General features: G+C 42.8%; 1 protein-coding gene across 1 annotated transcript in view; it reads right to left on the reverse strand.

The window, feature by feature from the left end:
• Positions 1-2,904: 2,904 nt before the first annotated feature.
• DHX9 (DEAH (Asp-Glu-Ala-His) box helicase 9) overlaps positions 2,905-20,689 on the reverse strand; it is a gene marked incomplete at its 5' end in the record, with an annotated part of 28,503 nt that continues 10,718 nt past the window's right edge. The window contains 18 exons of the mRNA XM_008938316.1: positions 2,905-3,154; positions 4,438-4,638; positions 5,510-5,625; positions 7,923-8,152; positions 9,227-9,354; positions 9,514-9,675; positions 10,329-10,440; positions 12,373-12,533; positions 14,322-14,474; positions 15,132-15,205; positions 15,371-15,465; positions 15,646-15,859; positions 16,709-16,809; positions 17,207-17,363; positions 18,569-18,651; positions 19,163-19,304; positions 19,806-19,997; positions 20,319-20,396. Of these exons, the coding sequence (XP_008936564.1) occupies positions 2,905-3,154; positions 4,438-4,638; positions 5,510-5,625; positions 7,923-8,152; positions 9,227-9,354; positions 9,514-9,675; positions 10,329-10,440; positions 12,373-12,533; positions 14,322-14,474; positions 15,132-15,205; positions 15,371-15,465; positions 15,646-15,859; positions 16,709-16,809; positions 17,207-17,363; positions 18,569-18,651; positions 19,163-19,304; positions 19,806-19,997; positions 20,319-20,396 (2,649 nt within the window). The remainder of the gene's footprint in view (positions 3,155-4,437; positions 4,639-5,509; positions 5,626-7,922; positions 8,153-9,226; positions 9,355-9,513; positions 9,676-10,328; positions 10,441-12,372; positions 12,534-14,321; positions 14,475-15,131; positions 15,206-15,370; positions 15,466-15,645; positions 15,860-16,708; positions 16,810-17,206; positions 17,364-18,568; positions 18,652-19,162; positions 19,305-19,805; positions 19,998-20,318; positions 20,397-20,689) is intronic.

Raw genomic sequence — 20,689 nt, forward strand, 5'->3', positions numbered from 1 at the left:
GCGAGGATTACTGCCTGCCCACTTCACTGGTCCTGATGGATTAGGTATTAACAACCAGACTGAAGACTGTTAAGCAGTATTTTCATGCTCAAAACGCCTTCATCTGTGAAACACCAGCATGTCAATAAAAACAGCTAAGCTCTAATTTGTAGATGCTGACTAGTCCATGGCACCTTCTACCACCACAACCTGCAGCCCTCAGGACTGGCTGTCGTTGCCAGCTCCATCCCAGCAGCAACTTCCCACGCAGGCGTGTGATCTACACAATTTCATATGTTACTACGCCTGGCTCCACCCTTAAGTGCCCTTTGATTTTTTTTACAGTTCTTAGAAACAACACAGAATTAGATACGAGCGTTTGGTTAATGAGCAGAGCTCTGGTATTGAGCTGTACCCAAGAAACACAGTCACCTTAGAGAGCTACAAAATTCATCACTGCAATAGAATCATTTCGGCTGGAAGAGACCTTTAAGATTAAGTCCAACCATTGCAGTACCAATAGTAGCAGACTCAGTGAGACCTCACACCACAGGCAGGGTGGCATTAATGTTAAGGTAACATTTTATGGTCTTTCTCCAGTAATAGTAGATAATTTTATGATTACAGATCAGAATAATTTTTATAAAGACACCTGAGAAACATCAACTTTAATCTAAAAAAGGAATTTCTTTAGCTAGCACTTAACAAATTACCCCCAGTAAAACCATTTTTAGCCAGTATGATAGAATATTGTACACACAGTTGATAATCCCTGGTATCCTGGCACTTCCTTCAATGTCCATCCCTTCTGATACCCTAACAGGTTGTTCCTGGAGAAGAAAAATAATCACGTTTTCAGTAACGGTGGCATGGAGTGACCATCCTTCAATCCACAGAAAAGTCAGCATCAGCAGAAAGGCCTGTGGAGTTCTCTGCATCGGACCGTGCAGAAGATGACACACACTCCAAATCAATCCCAGATTTAAGTTTGGAGATCAATAGCTTGATACACTTGATGAGATCAAAGATGGCTCCATAATTCATAGCTGAATATCTGAGCTCCATGTGGCATTTGGCTTTTACCAGTCCAATTAAAGAAACAGTGCTTCACCCTCACCTAATTTTTAAGAACTCTTCATTAGAAATACAAAAACTTCAACTCAGACACCAGCACCTCCCACATTCCATCAAGCACAACTAATTATTGGTTCTGAATAAGTGTTCCAGTTGGATTAGTGGGGAGGTGAATCTCACCAGGCTTGGTAACTTAACAGGACTCGTACTGAGCTGTGCCCACAGACGTCATCCTCTGCTGCTGCAGAAGTGTGTGCTAGGGGCAGAACCTGCCTGCTGCTGCCCACATCCACAGCTGGTTTTGTGGACATGCTGTGAGGGAGGTAAGGGAGTTTTGGCCAAAAAAACCCCTGAAAGCATTCATATGGACACATCTTTTGTAAACTGAGCACTTCCCTCATCTTGGTCACACAGGTGTTCCTGCACAGCACGGCCTGACTGTAGAAACCCCCCCAAGAGCAATCTGTACCTGTGAGTACCCTCGTGTCACCCACCCCTGCTCCAGATCACTTCCCAGGGCTAGTCTGGGAGGTACGGAGGAAACACCTTGCTGGAGGGCTCTTCATCCCTTCTGTGTCAACACCCTGCTGCAAACACCAGGCAGACAGCTGAGTTCCCAATGTCTGGAATCCACAGGCTGTAACTTCAATAAATTCTCATTAAATAATCACTTTCATATATATTTGAAAGAACGAAGTGCAACTATTTTGGAGCAGCTAAATATTGCAAATACTGGGTTCACTTTTGGGCCCCTCACTCCAAGAAGGACATTGAGGGGCTGGAGCATGTCTGAACAAAGGCAACATAGCTGGTGAAAGGTCTAGAGCAGAAGCCTTATGAAGAGCAGCTGAGGTACCTGGGATAGTTTAGTCTGGAGAAAAGGAGGCTCAGGGGAGACCTTCTTGCTCTCAACTGCTTGCTAAAAGGAGGTTGAAGCAAGGTGGGGTCAGTCTCTTCTCCCAAGGAACAAGTCATAGGACAAGAGGAAACAGCCTCAAGTTGCACCAGGGGAGGTTTAGGTTGGACATGAGGAAAAATGTCTTCCCCAAAAGGGCTGTCAAGGCCTGGCTACCCAGGGCAGTGGTAGAGTCCCAATCCCTGGAAGGGTTTTGAAGCCATGTAGATGCGGTGCTGAGGGACACGGTTTAGTGGTGCCCTGGCAGTGCTCGGTTAATGGCTGGACTCAGTGATCTTAAAAGGTCTCTTCCAAGCAAAATGTTTCTGTGATTCTAAGAAACGATCACTGCCTCAGGTAAAGGGAACAGTTCCTGCTTCTGAGACCGCTTCAGATTCTGCAGAGACAAACAGCATCACATCATTCTCAAAAAAGGCCACCCATGTCCTCATGTCATCTGGACCAGAAGAAGAGCACCTCAGCTGCTGTGCTGGAGCTGTGACGTGGCGTGCAGCAGGCCAGGGCTGGCTGCAGAGGAACCGAGCACTGCCTGGCACGGACAGGGAACCACTGCAGCCAGGCCTGTTTGCACAGGTTATTAGACAGCAAAGAAAAGTCCCCATGGAGTCCAAGTTCCATAGTTTGAAATCTGTTTGGCAGAGGATGGTTTTAGACACTGAATAGGTTTCCTCAGAATGCCTTATACTTCTGACAACCAAAACTAACAACAGATGGCTTCAAAAACTAAAGCCAAATCCAAATACAAAATTAAACATGTAGCATATAAGTCTTTTAAAACAAACCCTTTATTAAGAATAAAATCATACAACTTACAGTCAATTCCCTAAGGGCTCGATATATTACAGAGCTGTATTTGTACTAAGGAACTGAAATGGCAGAGTGCTAACAGCAAGAAATGGATTTGGGGAGAAACGTGCTTCTGTGGGTTCCCATCACTACCAGCCGCCCCTGCCCGGACCCCCACAGCCTCCTCTGTAGCCACCGCCTGCTCCTCGATAGCCTGCTCCTCGATAGCCTCCCCCTGGGCTACCCTGGTATCCTCCTCCTGAGTACCTGCCAGAGTAGCCGTAGCCACCGTAGCCTCTGCCTCTGTAGCCAGAGCCGTGCGGGGAACCTCCCCAGCCTCTGAAGCCACCTCCATTGTCGTAGCGAGGCATTTTGGGGGGACGAGGTCCATCACCAAACCTGGCAAAGAGAAACATCACAGATTTAATGGGATCTTACAGATTCCAGTTTAAAAATATTCCAGAAATCATCAACTGGCATGATGCTCAGCTACAACACCTCTATTTTGTGTTAATAGAATATGACACTTGATTGAATAGATGTTTGAAGGGCTGAGAGCCCTGGGGCTCTTTGCCTGGAGTAGAGAAGTCTGAGAGGGGAACTTCTCGATGCTTCTCAATATCTAAAGGGTGGGGGTCAATATGATGGGACCAGACTCTTCTCAGTGGTGCCCAGTGACAGGACAAGGGGCAACGTGCACAAACCAGAACCCAGGAGGTTCCATCTGAATGTGAGGAAAAAATTCCTTCCTGTGAGGGCGCCAGAGCCCTGTAACAGGCTGCCCAGAGAGGTTGTGAAGTCTCCTTCTCTGGAGAGATTCCAAACCTGCCTGGACATGATCCTGGACAACCTGCTCTGCATGACCTTGCTGTAGCAGTGGTGGTGGAATAGATGATCCCCAGAGGTCCCTTCTAACCCCCACCATGCTGGGATTCCATGAGTGACAGTTGCATTTTTGCACCTTTTCCACTTCAGTACAGCACAGATGGTAATGCCATCCAAGCCACATAAGCACGCCCTCCTCTAAATTTCAGCCAGGTCTACACCTGGGGTAGAAAGTTTTCCCCTCAATCCCAGTTCCCCAGCTCACACAAATGCATAGGGAGCCCTGTTCTTGTTTGTGCCAGCACAGTGGGCTTTACTTTGCTCCTCACAAAACACTGAGCTGTACAATGGAGCCGCTCTTTGTTCCCTAAGTTACTAACAGCTCACACGTGTTTCCAGTTTAGTTTGCTTCAGAAGCAAGACCTGAAAACAAGGGGCAATGGGAGGGGTGCAAGCACAGCCAAATAGTTATTTCCAGACATGGAGATGATGAAGTTTCCCCAGAATAAATTTTGGTTATCTTTTCTTTAAAAGTCACTGTGTTTTGGAAGCGGTGATGACAGATTTTATCCCCGAGAGCCATTTGCCCTTCCTGTGGAAACAGGCAGTGATCTACCTACATCAGGCTTTGAACGGGACAATTTTGCACACACTCGGGTTCTTGACTTTGGAACAAAAGCCTGAAGCTCCTGTCCATGTGAGACAAATCACCTCCTGGTGATTTCTGCTCTGGGCTTCTGCAGGCAGGGGGCAGAGGAGCCGAGAGCTCTGACCTGTGCTGTTCAGGTTCTCGGTGTCCCCGGGGCAGAGGTGGCAAGCGCTGCTCGGCCCGCGCCAGCCCGGGGAGCCGAGCTCACCTTGCGTTGGCAGCCATGAGGCTGATGCCCGCGGCCGAGGGCCGGGAGAGCTGCCGGATGACGTTCAGCATGCGCTCGTTGGCGGGGTCCAGCTGCCGAATGACCTGCGGGTCTTTGGTCACCTCCACCACCAGAGCCTCCACGGCCGCGCGCAGCGCAGTGACGCAGGCGGCCGCGCCGTGCGGCATCCTCAGCTTGATCCTACGGCACCAAGCAGCGCGTTAGATGGAGCACCGCTCCTGGGAGAGAGCCTGTTACAGAAGATGGGCTGCAGAGTGGTTTTCACTGCGTGCTGCACGTACCGAGCCAGAAATCTGTATTATCAGCTTTGAAATTCTAATTTGTCAGTGATGGGGCGTGAAATTCACGTGGCGAATTTGCAAGATCCCTAAAATTTGACATTGTTAAAACATAATTTTCCTTCTAAGCTTGCTCTTGATACTTAAACACACTCAGGTAACACCAATCCATAACCTCTAGTGTCAAAACAGAAAGATACAAAATATAAACTGAAACCATGAGGCTCCTCAAGATTTTGAAACCTCCAGGCCACCCTCAAAACTATTAGAGAGTTAAGCTTAAGCAATTCTAAACTTCCATTTTACTGACTGGGGGGGAAAAAAACCCAGACATCCAGATGGTATTTGTTCATGGTCATAAAATGTATGCTGCCAGCGGCAACCAACAAACCATCAGCATTTTTCTCCTCAAGCTGCGTCTCCAAGACTTAAAAACAAGGTTTCCTCAGCTTCTGTCTGAAGAGGAGGTCCAAAATAACAGTGCCTCTCATTCATGTTCCAGTTAAAAAGGAAAAAAACAGCAGTTTTTATGGAACCTGCCTGGTATCATGTTTTCAATTTAAGCAGATAATCTGCACAAAACCAGTGCTGTCAGTGAAAACCCCTCCCTTCCTCACAGGAAACGAAGGGAATGCCCTCACAATTAGCCTGTAGTGCGTGGCCTGCTCCAGGTTCCTATCCTACAGAGATTCATGCCTGTGGTAGAAGCCGCTCCCCCTGAGTCTGTGCTCTTTCACAGGCCTGGATATTGCAAGCCCCAAGGAGGTCCGTACCAGTCATCCACCACAATGAGCTCCCCATCTGACAGGACCTTCTTGGAGGCAAAGAGAAGCAGCTGCAGCGGGCTCACCAAGGTCATGGTTTTGGCAGAGATGGCTCGTGTTCGGATCTGCAGGTAGAAAAGGAATACAACTCTTGAAATGGAAAACAGATCTCTACGTCTTCCTCCCCTACACCACTGAAACCACAGGACTTTGTAAAAACAAAAAGATCACACAAAACCCTAAATATAATGTTAGGAAATTACAAGAGCACATGCACATAGCAAATTGAGTGCTGGGCAGATGTTTACAGGGATTCAGTACTGGCTGATGCAAAATCAACACCCCAAACTACCTCTCATTCTAAAGTATTAATTTTTCCATGACTGCACATCCGCAGTTCTGTAGCTGGCATTTTGCAAGAGCCATCTCATGCTTTGCCAGCCTAAAAATGATGAAGGCGTAGCTGAATTATCTTCCCACCTTCTGCATTGCTGGGGCTGTGATGAAAACTTCACGTTGCTCCTTTAGCAGGGTCCTACACACATCCATGCAACCAGCCTGCTTTGTCATTTTATAGAAACAAGACCTTAAGCTTGTACTTGAAGTGAGCACTTGGACACTATCAAGCTGTCTGACCCAAGCCAGAGATAACAGCGTGGACTACACAGGCCACAGCCCTGCATTTTAAAGAGGAACTGAAGAGCAGTGCTTGGGATTTCAGCCTCCCACCCTGACAGCTGCCTCTCTCCCTCCTTCCTTTCACACTGGAGTGTGATGGGCAGACTCTGTTGTACTTGTTTGTCCTCAGGAACAAGATTTGCTCCTGCCTGGAAGTCACCACACATGCTCAAAAGAGAGAAACTTCCAGAACAGAAATTGTGGCAGAAAAATGGCCAGCACAAGGAGCAGGGAACTTGCAGGTCAGGGGAAGACTGTCAAATGCAGCAGGAAACAGCAACCAGACCTCAGAAAGAAAACTTATTTCTTAACAGGTAAATAATGGGTAGGGAGAGAGCAGCATCCAAAGCCTTCCTTCACTCCAGTCTCACCCAGGTGCTGTCTTAGCCACTCTTCGTTTCCCCTGGGTATTTGGTTGAATAAACCACAGCTTTTTTAGTTCAGAAGCTTTCATGTTTTCAGGGGAGCTCACTTTACAGAGGTGACTGAGCCAGATCAAAGGTCTGACCCACTTGGGATCCTGTCATAAAGACCAAAGAAGAGGCAAAACCTCACCACAGCTCTGCACTATGGATGAGGAAATCCAGAGTGTGAAATCAAGTCCTCAACCAGCGCTTAAAAGGCCAAAATTCTATTTATTACCAAACAAGTCCATCTGCCATTACTAAAACAAGCTGCATGTCAGCAAAAAGGACTGAGGATATAACAATGAGCATAAACAAACTGCAGTTCTGAACTAACCAGTGTAGACAACATGACAAAAAAGAAACCCCTACAGCATCACCTCTGCTGTAAGGTCTTAAGAAGCTTTCCTTACAGAGAGAGGCTTTGCTAATGCAATCTTTATTGTCAGAAACATCTTTACAGCCCTTCCCAGCCAGAAGGAACACCACTGTTGTGCAGAGCTGGTTTCAACAACAAGCAACAGAGCTCTTCAGGGCCTCCCCACCACTGGGCTGGGCTAACTGTGCACAGGCAGCACAAGCACAGGCTGTCAGCCTGAGGACCATCTCCCAGCTACATCCTACACAAATGCATCACCTTCATTTGCTCCTTGAACAAAGGGCAGGCAGAAGCAGTGGCATTCATGATGGCCGTCACTGAAGCATGTGAGAGCACACAGGGATTTCAATGTACATGTGCAGTATGTGCCAAGCACACAAAATTAATGGGATGTACACAAAATTAATGTGATGAGGAAGACATCCTGGGGACCCTGAGGAAAGCATCTGAGGGTTTTTATGACATGCTTAGGAAATGGGAGTTGTCCTCGGGAGATAAACTACCTACATGCCAGAGAGGGAGCATGCCACCCTGTTTTCCCTCTGGATTCATAAGTACCAGAATTGATGAGGGCAAAAAATCTCTAGTGCCTAATTAGTATTGAAGAGCTGCTAAAGCAACCTGAACAGAAGACAATAATTTGGATCTTTCTCTATGACCTGGCTGTTTTCACAAAACTCACAGGAACTTTCTATGCAGCTCTAATTCTATTAAATTTGTCTGTCTGGAAGTTACTGAAAAGCTGAGTGACAACATGATCACTTAAGGTTCACTTTCTGGGAAAACAAAATAAAACAAACCAATAAACCAACCCTACCCAAAACCAAGCTGAATCTTGCACAGTGTAGCTTATTTGGTTTTTGTTGTTTTTGTTTTTTTTTTCTTATGGCTTCGTTACCAAAAAGAGCCTCTTAGACCACTTGGCAGCAAGCGATAAAGAACACACACTCAAACCCTTTACCTTTTCTCCAAAAACAAAAAAAGGTGATGGATACTTGATGTCCTGGCTGCTGAAAGGGCAGTTGACAGATGACTTGTGGATGAGCGCATTGTGCCCCTCAGTGGTAAGAATTTTCCTCTTCTCCTTGTGGTAGCAGACATTGGGGTAGACCCCAAAAGCAAGCAGGGAGATTACAACATCCAGATTATTATCTGGTCCAGTGTTGTTAAACGGTTGAGTCATCAAACATTCTGTTGACAAAGAACAGAAGACTGGCTTGCATCCACAGGTCATGTAGGACAGCACAGCAGAACTGTTCAGGATCCTGGATCAATGTATTTTCTGATTCAATCAACTGGTAGATGTGCATCTGTTCTCAGACGACCTCTGCACTCCAAGCATTTCAGTTCTACATTCAATTTTCAATTTATTCATGCAGAGCAAAAAGCTGAAAAATACTACTACAAAGAGATATTTTTCTCCTCCAAGTTCTTTCAAAACAAGAGGAGAGGGGTTTGCCCAGAATGTGCTGTACCACATCATGTTTACTGTCATTTGTTTTGGAGACAGATCTTTTGGGGGAGGTCAGAATGGATGTTTTCATTAGTTTATTTGTTACAAACCTCCCCAGAGTCTCTGGTAGCTTGCTTCCAGGTCATCTTGCCCAGAAATAAAGATAAAGATAAATGCAGCAATGATCCTAGCAGCATGAGGAGAAAAAATTAAAGGAATTTAAAACAAAAAAAAGAAAGGGAGGGGGATATGAACTTCTGCGGAACCCAGCCAGCCATGCCATTTAACTGAGCAAGCTCCAGGAATACTGGCAAATTCAGAACCTACTCAATTTTAAGAACTTAATTTTTTTTCCTTATAAAATTGAATAATATGCTACACTACTGCACATCCCTTCTGTGGCACAAACCCAGGGTGCATATCACACTGTTTAGATCACACAGACTCCCTGCTAAGGCTAATGAAAAGGAGGTTGGGAAGATGCAACAAGCGAAGGAGAAAGAAATTCCAGGAGGTAATTCTCTAAGGATGATTGCTTAATAGGTTTTTAATCCTGCAACCCTAAACTCAGCTTCTAGAATTTTCTTATGTTGCAGCAAAGCCATCACAATTTCTCTGGTATGAACAACTATGAGAGAATGAGACAGCACTAAAATCTAATTTGAATGCAGCTATAAAAGCAGAACAGCTTTACAGCAAATCCACTACAGGTCTCTGTGTCTGTGTTTTCAGCACAGATTACCTTGTTTCTTTATTTCTCATCTCAGAATGAAAAACACAATCATTAAATTACTATATCCAAGCAGACTCACCTTCAGGGAAGCCAGAATTAATAAGTATATCTTTCAGCTGGACTTTTGCTTCCCAAGTCATTCTAAGAGTAGCCATGCTGAGTCTTTTGTGTTCACAAAATCTTTTTTCTGCTTCTTCACCACCCATTCTGAAAAAAAAACCAACAAAACAACGAGTAAATTAGAAGTTCATTCAAGAAAAGGAGACATGACAGTCTAGTTCTCAGAGCATCCATAGTCTGGTCACAGAACCACTCACCCTGTGTTACCCAAAACTTCTCATCAAATTCTGAGCCAAGACAATATACCTTGCATCATCCCAGGCTTGGAAGACGGAGAGCAAAGCAACATGATCTGAAAACCTGCTCCCAGCAAAATTCCTATGGACGTAACCCAGGCGTTTGCCTTCACTGATGAAAGGTTCAGGGAAACAGGTGGCTGCAGAGATGGTACAAACAGCATCTCCCACACTGAAAGAAACCACAGAAAGTATCAGGGTTGAGTTTAGTCACAGTTTTGCTGCCAGCAGCTGCTACAAGCTGTTCATACTAGTAAAAACTTCTCCATTAGAGACTTTAGTAAGTTGGCCCTTACAGAATCATAGAATTGTTTTGGTTGGTAGAGACCTTTCAGATCATTAAGTCCAGCCATAAATCTACCAGAGTTCTTCACAGAAACACATCCCTGGAAGTGGATGTTAAACTAGCTCAAATTCCAGTACTTTTACAACAGTAAGTGTTCACAAGCCCTTTGTTTATCTTCCCTCCTCTCTTCTGTATCCACACACCATCATCTTCTGGTGAAAAGGGCCCTACAGCCACCATCACAATTACAAATAAAAGAACCTTATTTCTGCTAAAGCAAAAGGTGTGAATTTACCTTCCTTCTTATCTAGGTGTCAAAATTTCATATTTTCCCACCTCCAGCTCACCACTATAATCAAGTATCTAGAGTCTCACTCTTAATGCCTGAGTATTCAGCCTCTACTGGTCCCTTGCAATTAAGTCAATTAACTCAATTTATTGCTTATCTAGATGCATCGTTTTTCTTTTGTAGAGTGCAAATCTAGAGGCTCAGGAATTGAGAAAAACAAGAAAGAGACCACTGAGACTACTAAACTTACTAAAAAATACAGCCCATTATCATCATCTTGCCAAGACGAGGCTCTATGGGAAGTTTGGCGAGGATTCTTCCAAGAGGTGTCAGCTCATCATTGGAATCCAGGGCATCAAGCTCTGAAACAAGATCTCAGATTATCAAACATGGTCCCAGAAAGCCTTACAACATAAAAACATTCAGAATTTTAATAACTGGGTTTAAACAGAACTCCACCCATATTTAAGTTTAATGTTGTTCACAATATTGCAAATCCGATTTTCAAAATTGGTCTGAGGTCAAATAAGTTTTTCTTTAGATTTACAGATGTTTTACTACCTCCTCCACAATTAAAATTACTATTTAACTCATGTACATATTTTTCCCATTTCTTTTTAGTTTGCTTCTATACAAACTATTAGAATATTATATGTTCGAGTCCTTGTATTTTATCTAACTTGATTTCTGCCTCACGAAAAATCAAAGCAGACCTCTCACAGCCAACTGTAGAGTCTTTATTGCTATTGCCAAATCACAGAACGCTCTGTTCATCAAAAAGAGGCCAACACAAACTCTCTTCCACAAGGCTTTGCCTGCCTTTCTCTCCTTCCATTACCTACAAATTCTCACCAGAGCTCATCCTTAGAGCTGTCAAACTGCTGTCAATAATAATGTCAAACGAGAGACTGTTAGCTGTACAGACTGAAGAGTCTCATCAGCCTCCTTATCTTTTCTAGCCATTTGGCCATAACCACTGAACTCAACTTCATAAAACTATTTTTAAGTTTGTATGACAAAGCAGAACACTACAAGTTGTGATCTTTAAAAACCCTTTTACGATATAAAGGAAAAATGCAAACCTGTAGTTCACAAACAGATAGTGCACCTGTACTTCAGGGGAGCTTCAGTGTAACTAAAAGCCTTAAATTTTAAAAAAAAAAGCTTTTAAATGGGAAAGTTAAATGGGAAAGTGAACTAATTAAGGATTAATCAACTCCATTTTTTTTTGGCACCTATTGAACTCAAAAGCCTAAAGAATATTGTGAGGAGCAGCACATCTCATCACCCTAAAAACATTCTAGTAGTGTATAGAAACTGAAAAGAAAAACCAAACAAAGAAAAACCCAACACAGGTCATCTAAGAAACAGAGGCATATGCAGAAATGTTTATGTGGTGTTAAAGCTGAAAACATTTGCCTTTTCCCCTGGCTTTGTATTTCCTAACTGCAGGGTAAGAAAAGCACTAAGAACATTTAGATCAGAAAGTCGTTAAGCTTGAATGTATACCCCTTGCTTTGCTTTTCATTCTCATCTCCTTTCTGTATACAAGCAATGCAGGCTCATCACACCATTTTTTCATAAATTCAGCAATCAAATAGTTGTTTCAATTCTTACAAATTGTAAGAACTGCTTAGTGACATTTGCAAAGCATGCTGAGGTTTCAGATCACTGCTTTAAATCTGAAGTATAAGTTTAGGGTTCCTCCTTGGTTCATTTTACTCGTATTCTAGTTAGTCCCGTGAAGAAACTAGGGAGACAGCTTAATCACCACCTCAGTTTCTCCTGTTTTAGGAGAATACTGACGCTTCCATACTCATGAACTGGAAACTTAGTTACTTGACAAAATACTGAGATACCAGGTCAACAAACTGTACAAAGCAGCAACTATAAAATCAACTACTAACCTCTCTTTGTCAGTACATTTAGAGCAGTTTTATAAAAGCCTTAGGCACTGGACTGAGTCTATGTTGCACACAGAAGTGCCACAGCTGGAAAACAGGAAGCTGGAAGCCAGCATAAGTTACTGGTAAAAGAACAAAACAAGCCTTAAGTTTGCAGGCTCAAGTTTCTTGAAGGAATGACACTCCATTTGGGAATTAAGTATTTCTTCAGCTGCAAAAGACACTGCCACCCACATGATGCATCCAGGAAACACCTTGCTGTTTCAGACAGCATGCTACTACACAAACAATCTAACCCAAGACACTGAAGCAGTTTCTAAGTGAATATTAGATGTGGGAAATTACTTGGAGTCAGCTCCGTTAAGATACAGTCTTGTGGACAAATAATACCTCTTAGTGTGCGTTCTGCTTCAATCACTGCATCCAAAGGTGGTGGTTCTATTGCTTTGGCCAAAAATTGACCAATTCCTCCAAGTCGCAACAATTTGATGCTCAAAGCAATTTCATGAAGTGGTGTTCGAAACATTTCGGGTGTCATATGAGTCTGAAGTCTGGAATGACAAGACAAAAATAAAACCTCACATTTTTCCGAACACAGGCTTTGATCACCATCATAGGTTATTCTGCATCAGAATTGGTTTTGGCTGGAAGACACTTTTAAGATCAATGAGTCCAAACATTAACCTGACCTGACCACTGCCAGGGCACCACTAAACCACGCCACTCAGCACCACACCTACACAGCTTCTCAGTCCCTTCAGGGGTGGGGACTCCACCAGTACCTCCTTGGGCTCTCAATGTGCTCCTGTAACTTAGGCTCTTCTACCAGTATTTGTCTTCTGTGCTTCTCAATTCCCATCTCAGAATACATTTATAATGGAAATGCACAGAGGGTACAACCCTCACATCACCACTGCTCCAGTGTGATTTCCAGCATAAGCTGACCACACAGAGAGTCTGCATTGCTGAAGCCCCCGATCTGCAGTATGGCTGTGTCCAGTCCCACACCTGCCCCCTTACAATCCTCTCCTATGTTGCTAAGGAAGGTCTTCCACTCCTGACACAGAGAACCTGCTTTCAGCCTGCCTTACATACAAGCATTTCCCTACCTGCCCTTCTAACAACTCCAAACCAACCAACTCCTCTCCTGCACATTTCTGCTCTGATCACTAGGAAGAGTTAGGTATTTTTGCTGGATGCTTTCCTAAAGCACCCTACTGGTAGGAAAGAGACCTGATGGAAACAGATAGAGCTCTTATGTCTTTAGCACAGTATCATTAGGGATCCTTTAGCTTGCTGGCTGAAATAAGAACTGATAGGAATAACTGCACCAAACAGCAGACCTTGTAAAGCTTTGAAAATACCTGCAACAGATATCCAAAATTCAGCTGGCACCAAATTTGAATGGTATCTCTCAAAAGATTATCTGCACAAGTCCACAGTCTTTCTTTCCTAGGCATCATGGTGCTAGTGTATTTTGGTTTTATACTCTTTGAAGGAAGGTAACCTTGAAGTCATGAAGTCCTGCGATTACTCCAGTAGCCTAAAGTTGGTTAACTGTCAAAAATTCTTTGTTAAAATCACTCCACTGTACTAGAGAGCATACCTAAATAAATGCGAACAATTTAAGGAATTTTTTGGTCAGCTGATGCTTTCAGAGCTTACAAAAAGTTGGAAACCAAAACATATGTCTGCTCTAATAGCTATCTGAGGAAGGGGCACTGAAACTTTCATGAGAGAGATCAAACATTGCGTGGAAGAGCTGTGTAGACTTCAGCAACCAGCAAAAGAGTTCCATGGCCCTAGAAGCTGAGAAACACCCTGGCAGATAGAAGAGGTCAAAACTTTCAGCAGCAGAGAAGGTGGCTAGAGCAGCATGAAGGGGCTTCCTAGCTACAGAATGAGGATGGACTGTAAAGCACCATCTGTCTTCCCTGCTTTTTAACACTTCCATGACAAAACTGCCTGTTATATGAAGACGTCAGGTACCCACAGTGTTTGAAGGCAGACTTATTATCTTATCCTCATTCAAAAGCTTTTTTCTGCTTTGCCTCAATTCCCAAGCAGTATTAATTTTCTCCTGAGAGGTTCTGTAGGTTGCAGTGAGTTCTTAATAAAATCACAAACTATTTATCACCTCATACTATAGGTAAAAGCATATAAACATATGTAATTTTTTTTAAAAGCAAAAGTACCAAGACATTCCAGTGTGAACTGACTTAATGCATCTCCTCACCATGCCTTCTGAAATTATCTCCCTAATTTGGTAGAGAAGTAGCACACAACCGTTCTGGCAGAAGTCCCTGAGGTTATTTTCTTCCTACAGAGCACAGCCTCACCTGTCAAATCGAGCTCTGCTGCACAAACGGAAGCAAAATCCAGGACGCACGCGGCCGGCTCTTCCCTTCCGCTGCTCCAGGTTAGTTTTTGATGCCCACACCGTGGCATAGTTTGTCATGTTATTATGAGCGGTGAACAGCTTCACCTTTTGCCTGTTACATAAAAAAACCAGCACTTAAAACCAGATATTCTTCCCTTAAGTCCTGCCAAATCAGTTCTTATTTTACTGCTCGCAGCCACACTGCTTTTAAGAATCAAACCACCCCCGATGGACTAGCTAAGCTTTGGCTAGTTCCGCGTCGATCTGGAAGTTGAAGTATCATACCCCTGATAAGCAGTGCCCCAAGCTATCCACAGAGTAAAGTTTTCACAGCTGTCTCAAAAGCTTAAAATTCTCATGCAGTTAATGAGATCCCTATGTGTAATCTGCTCAGAGAACATGCATAGCAAGACAGGATCTGGAACAGAGTACAAAACCCTCCCTCTTTTCCATCGGCCATAGAGGGAGTGTTTGTGATACTTATTTGGCAGATGCTGTATTTCAAATGGGCATGGAGACCCAGTGACACCTCCCATGAGCGGTGCCAGCCTGAACGTGGCTGACCAAAGCCAGCCCACTGAAGTGCCAGCAGGGCTTGTAACTGTGCTGAATGCCTAAAGACAATAAAAATTTGTTTTCAGTGAGTTACGAGACCTCAAATTCAGTTCTGCAACTCTGGGAAGACAAGGCAGTTCTGTGTATTCAGAGAATGTTTTCTGCATTCCAAAGAATAGGATTTGCCAAACAAAAAGCTGCTTCATGAACTCACTTGCAGGAGTCTATAACGTAGACCACATCATTGATGGTAATGCTGGTCTCAGCAATGCTGGTAGATAAGATAACCTGTAAAAGACAGGGATACGTATTGAGATATATTTGGTCTGAAAAAGTTAAGCACAGGCTTCAAGATAAACTATGTAACCTCTACTAAAAAAAGTCCGCAATACACTCCAGAAAAGCACCCCAGAACGGAGCGTGTCACACTCCACACAGAGAAGGCTCTCATACTTTTGTTACTCCAGGAGGCACTGGATCAAACACTCGACGTTGTTCCTCCAGGGGAATTTGTGAATGCAGAGGTAAAATTCTGTACTGGTGGCCTCCTACAACATGAATACAAGAAGGTCAGTAACTACATGGATCTTATTTCTTCTTTGCACAACATGATTTCTAACCATTCATTCTCCTGACAAATTAATCCAGTCCCCTAAGCCACACATCTTTACACAGTCAATAGTTTCCTTTGGAAAAGATGCAACAGAACAGAACACAGTTGCTTGTACCAAAGCGTGGATTCATTTCCAGATGCTTCTGCATTGTATATATCAAGTTCCATCCGGGCAAGAAAACAAGTACAGCTCCTGGGACATTCAGAGTCTTGATATAAATTAGCAGGGCCTCAATGAGTTCAAAAGAAGTTTCTCTTTCATTCAGCTGAGCCATGGAATGCTTTGTTTCTGGGCCATATTCATCACTGCAAATAAGGTTGCAATTGGCCTAAAAAAAAAAAAAAAAAAAACACAAAAGAAATAAGATACATTAATTACTCAAACTGTAGAAACTGTCTGGCCAGACAAACGGGGAAATGAGATACGGGAGTACCTGATGGGGAATATCATCTCAGGCACAGCTTGCATAACGACAAGAGCAGTTCAAGTTCTCCTTCCTCAACTTTCTAATATAAGATATGAATTACAATTCCATTGCATTGCAACTCAATACAAATTTGCAGCAGGAAGCTACCAAAGAATTTAACTTCCATTCAGATGAATATGAATAATGTCATAACAAGAAAATGCTTCTCTCGAGGAAGACTGGTCATTTTTTTAACTTTAAAGTCACTGACCTACACAGCAGTTTCAGAAATACAAATGAACAGCTGTATCATGAAAGCGAGTTTCTTGACAATGCATGTAAGCACAAGCAATATCCACTGCAAGAGAAGGGAGAGAACCTGAAATTTCACCCTGCAAAGGTATGACAAAGTTCACATTTCTGTATCTCTGTATTTTCTGTATCTTCTTCCAAGCCCAACAATCTTTTAACTTTGAAAAGTGTTTCAGTTCTATCTTTAAAGAGAAGTAGGCTTTTCTAATTGATAAGTCTCTCTCCCTTATTCCCTTTCTCTTCTGCTTTGCGGGGAAGAGGGGCTAACAGAGCATCTGCTACAGGTCTGGGGGCAGCCCTAAACCATGGCAATTTGTAAAGTTACTGGAAAACTCAGATAATAAAAATAATTAAAACTGCTTAAAATGTTCAGGTTCAACAATGCCAGATTAATTAGACTTTAGCGAGAGTCCTAACTGGCACTTATTTAATTTTTCATATTAAAAAAGTCAAACATACATCATCATCTTCACCATTTTCTTCATCCTTGTCTTTCTTCTTCTTTTCCTTTGGTGGAGGAATGAACTGAGTCATTTGAATGCAATCTTCCAGAAAGTAATCTGCAAGGACACACAAGCATTGCTTATCAAGACTCACCACTGGCTGCTTCATTTATTTTTATACTGGCTCATCTAAAGCTATTTTCATTATGCCTAGTATCACAGACAACTGATCTGAAACACCACAGCTTGACTATTGCTATCTCATTCTTCAGTGGAAACTACCCCAAGTGGTTGTGTTTTAGGGGGGTGAAGTTTTGTGTTACAGGGTTCATTTGTTGGTTTTTTTTGAGGGGAAGTAGTATTGTTTGATTTGTTTTGTTTTAAATAAAATAGTGCTGTGAAAGGATGCAGTGTTGCTGACTTCTTTGCCAAGGGTAATCCACATCTGTAAGACGTGGATTTCAAAAGAAATGCATATCTTGCTGTAGCCATAATCTTAAAGCACATGATTTACCTTGGACAGGGTAGGTTCTGCCAAAGACCTCAATGATAGGACAGTTGAAGAAGTATTCACAAAACATACTAGTGTCGATGGTGGCAGACATGAGGATAACCCTGATTTCAGGATATGCCTGAACCACATCTCTCAGCACCACCAAGAGAAAGTCAGTCTGCATAGAAAGAGAGTAAGAACATCATTAATTTCCTACCCATAAGAAGCAACACCTTCCCAAGAGACCAGAAAGAACTACACAGACATATCTATTTACTGAGCAGGAGCTTTGCTGGTCAAGAGATGTAACAATTATCACAACAATATTCTGTAACCAGAAAGAGTTGTCAGTGCTTTATTTTGCAAATACAGCAATTCCTGGGATAAGTGACTTTTAGGATTTCCGGTGTAAGGAAGAGTTATTCTTTTATCAGAATGAAACAAACTAAAGCATTCAAAAATAGTTTGCTTCCTCCCCAACAAAAAGCTAGAAACCTTAGCTAGAAACTAAGGTCATTTTAAACTTTGTTTATGTATTAAGTAGCCATAGTTCCATAAAATAAACAGGAATGACTCAGTGCAGCTGTATGTGAAGTTTTATAGCTCTGTTTAAACATGACATATATTTAGTTTTCCCATGCAGTTAGGCAGGCCTTTAGTTCAACAGATACAGTTCCAGACTTATTCAAAATTTGAAAGCTTATATTTTACATCATTAGTATAAACTTAGTAGATGAAGAAATTGGAAAAATTCTGCATAACAATTCCATCCAAATGAGTTCCCAAATTCCTTCAAAACAAGCTTAAATATCACATAAAAATGTAGTGGTTTCTTTCACTCTTGGTGTGGCAAAGCTGAAAACTATGTGGAAGAATCAAGGGGACAGAAAATGTTTCCCATTTCTTGGGTTATGTACAATCCCTCCCCCAATTCTATTTTCAACTTGCTGCATTTTTTGTGGTGTCAAGCCCGAATTTAAGTGTGCCACTACCGAGATGACAGCTTCTGTAAATACTACTGCTGTTCCATTACAGTAATACAGCACTGCCAGCAGATAAAGCAGTCCAAAACAAGAGTGACATTCAACATGCTCCCATGTTTGGACAAGAAATGCTTTTACCATGGTGTGCTGTTTCCCAAAGAGGAGCAGGACATAGGAGGAAATCCTAACAGGAAAAAAGAGATAGGGCAGCAAGAAAGCACAAGTCCTTGCTCTTTTCATCAGGAGCAATTAAGAGTTTCCAAAAATCATATTTAAGACGAAAACTCATATATATGGCATTTAGTAAGATGCACAGTTTCCTTCCTACGCAAGAACGCATGCAAAAGTTAAATAACAGAAGCACAGAGAGAAATAGGATTGTAATCATCAGCTAACTCACATTTATGTCTCTTTCGTGGATCTCATCAACAATAACATGACTAATGCCACGGATCCCAGCCTCCACCTTTCTCAGAAGAACACCTTAAACAGACATAGGTGTGGAATGTTCATGTAAGTACCAGCTCACCTTTCGCCCCCCTGCCCCCATCATTTCATCAAGTACATCAAGGTTTAAAACTCAAGTTGTGCACAGGCTACCCAGCACCTTTTACAGCCCCATCTCTAAGTGTCACACTTTCATTTCTACAAGCGATGGGGAGGGTATGAAGTATTACTACTAGGAAGACTCCTTCTTCCCCACCCAATACTGACTGCTGTTCTTGCCTTTTAAGGACAATCAATATATGGCAATTTTATCTCTTCAGATTATTTTTGTTGGTATCAGACCTGTACTATCATACTTCTAAACAATCTTAATCTTTCCTTGCGCAATAGCACGGCAGCAAACTTATATCAAAAAACCACCCTTTTTTAATCTTTTAAACAGACTTTCTAAAACTTTCAATCTAACCATATTTCTGCTTTTGCTGCCCACTCGAAGAACTCAGACCTGTAAGTAACAAGCTCCCAGCAAGAAGAAAAGAGCACAGACCTACGGTGCAGAAGAGCACGCTGGCGTGCGGCCGCGGGAGCACGGACTCGAAGCGCACGCTGTACCCGCAGCTCTGCCCGGGCCGCTCCCCGCGCTCGTACGACACACGCTCTGCCACGGAGACCGCGCTAATCCTCCGGGGCTGAGGGACGGAAAAGTTTTCTGGCTTATTGGTGAAGTTTTGGAAGTTTATCAGAACATCAGCAACCCAAGAAAGTTAATTATAAACGCTACAGGCATCTTGTCCCAAGATTTCTTTACAGGGTAGTCACTAAAGAGCAATAACAGCAGGCTTTTTTCTTCTGGAATGGTTGATTCTACACATAAAACCACAGAGGAGAGATAGAAGGATATACAGGAACTACCAGCTGGCATTTGCCAAGATGTTTACTCTTGGCCTGCCAAAAAGTTTTCACCTGGGCAGGGTACAAGCCAGACTATCCCAAATAAAGATACATGAAAGACTAACACTCCAAATGAAACTATACATGATGCCAGGGTTTCTCCTGCACGTACTACTGAGGAGACACTTTTATGAACCATGTCCTGCAGTGATAATCAGATCTCTCAACACATCCCAGTAGGCAATTTCTGGTACCCAACCACAAAACTGAAGTGGTTGTGTTTGTAGCACGCTCCTCACCTGTGTCACCACAATGTTGCACTCTGCAGCTCTGTTGGTTTTGATGTACTCATCCAGGATGTACTGTGGCACTTGTGTGGTTTTGCCACAACCCGTGGCACCACGGATTACAACAACTGAATTGTGGCGGACTGCATCCAGAATCTCACTTTCAAAATTCTTCACGGGCAAGGTATCCCTCTCTTGTTGGATCTGGAAAAAAAAACAGAACATCTCCAGAAATCTCCCAAGATCAACCTGTTGTGCTCCACGCCCATACCTGTCTCACTCTTCTACACAGGTTTCTCTTACACAAAGGAAAAACTGTGCAAGAACAAACCAGTTTGTATTTCTCCCTTACACAGCACAACACATCCCCACATCCATTCCATGCAACATCCAGCACTTCTGAAAATTTTGTGTGTATTACTACTGAAATCCTGTCTTACACACTTTGTATACAAAATTTTCAACCTCTTCTGGAAAAGAAAAAGAGCATGCACAAGCACGCAACATCAGAGGAAGCACACTTACATTTTGCAGTTCTTGATCGTGCTCCAAACGGTACATGAAATCACTTTTCAAATCCATGCTTATTTGCTCTGGAGTGAGCTGCAAAGACAAGACATTGTTCAGAGGCTTTTTCACACTTCTGCTTATCTATATCATAACTTCCATATAAAAATCAGTCACACCACATAAAGACTCCAAGTATCAGTAAAGGGTTATTTCATACATAACTCCCTGAGAACAGTTATGCCTACGAGGTATTCTATTTCATTTATTCCAGTCCCTTAAAATTAAACATCCATCCTCAAAGAAGTTTCTCAGAAAGCTCCAAAATACTGAAGAATGACTGTTTAAATGTAAACACTTTAACCACTTGAGAAACATACTCTATGCAG

The sequence above is a fragment of the Merops nubicus genome, unplaced genomic scaffold, assembly GCF_000691845.1.
Source record: "Merops nubicus isolate BGI_N331 unplaced genomic scaffold, ASM69184v1 scaffold12484, whole genome shotgun sequence".
In the NCBI taxonomy this organism is placed as follows: domain Eukaryota; kingdom Metazoa; phylum Chordata; class Aves; order Coraciiformes; family Meropidae; genus Merops; species Merops nubicus.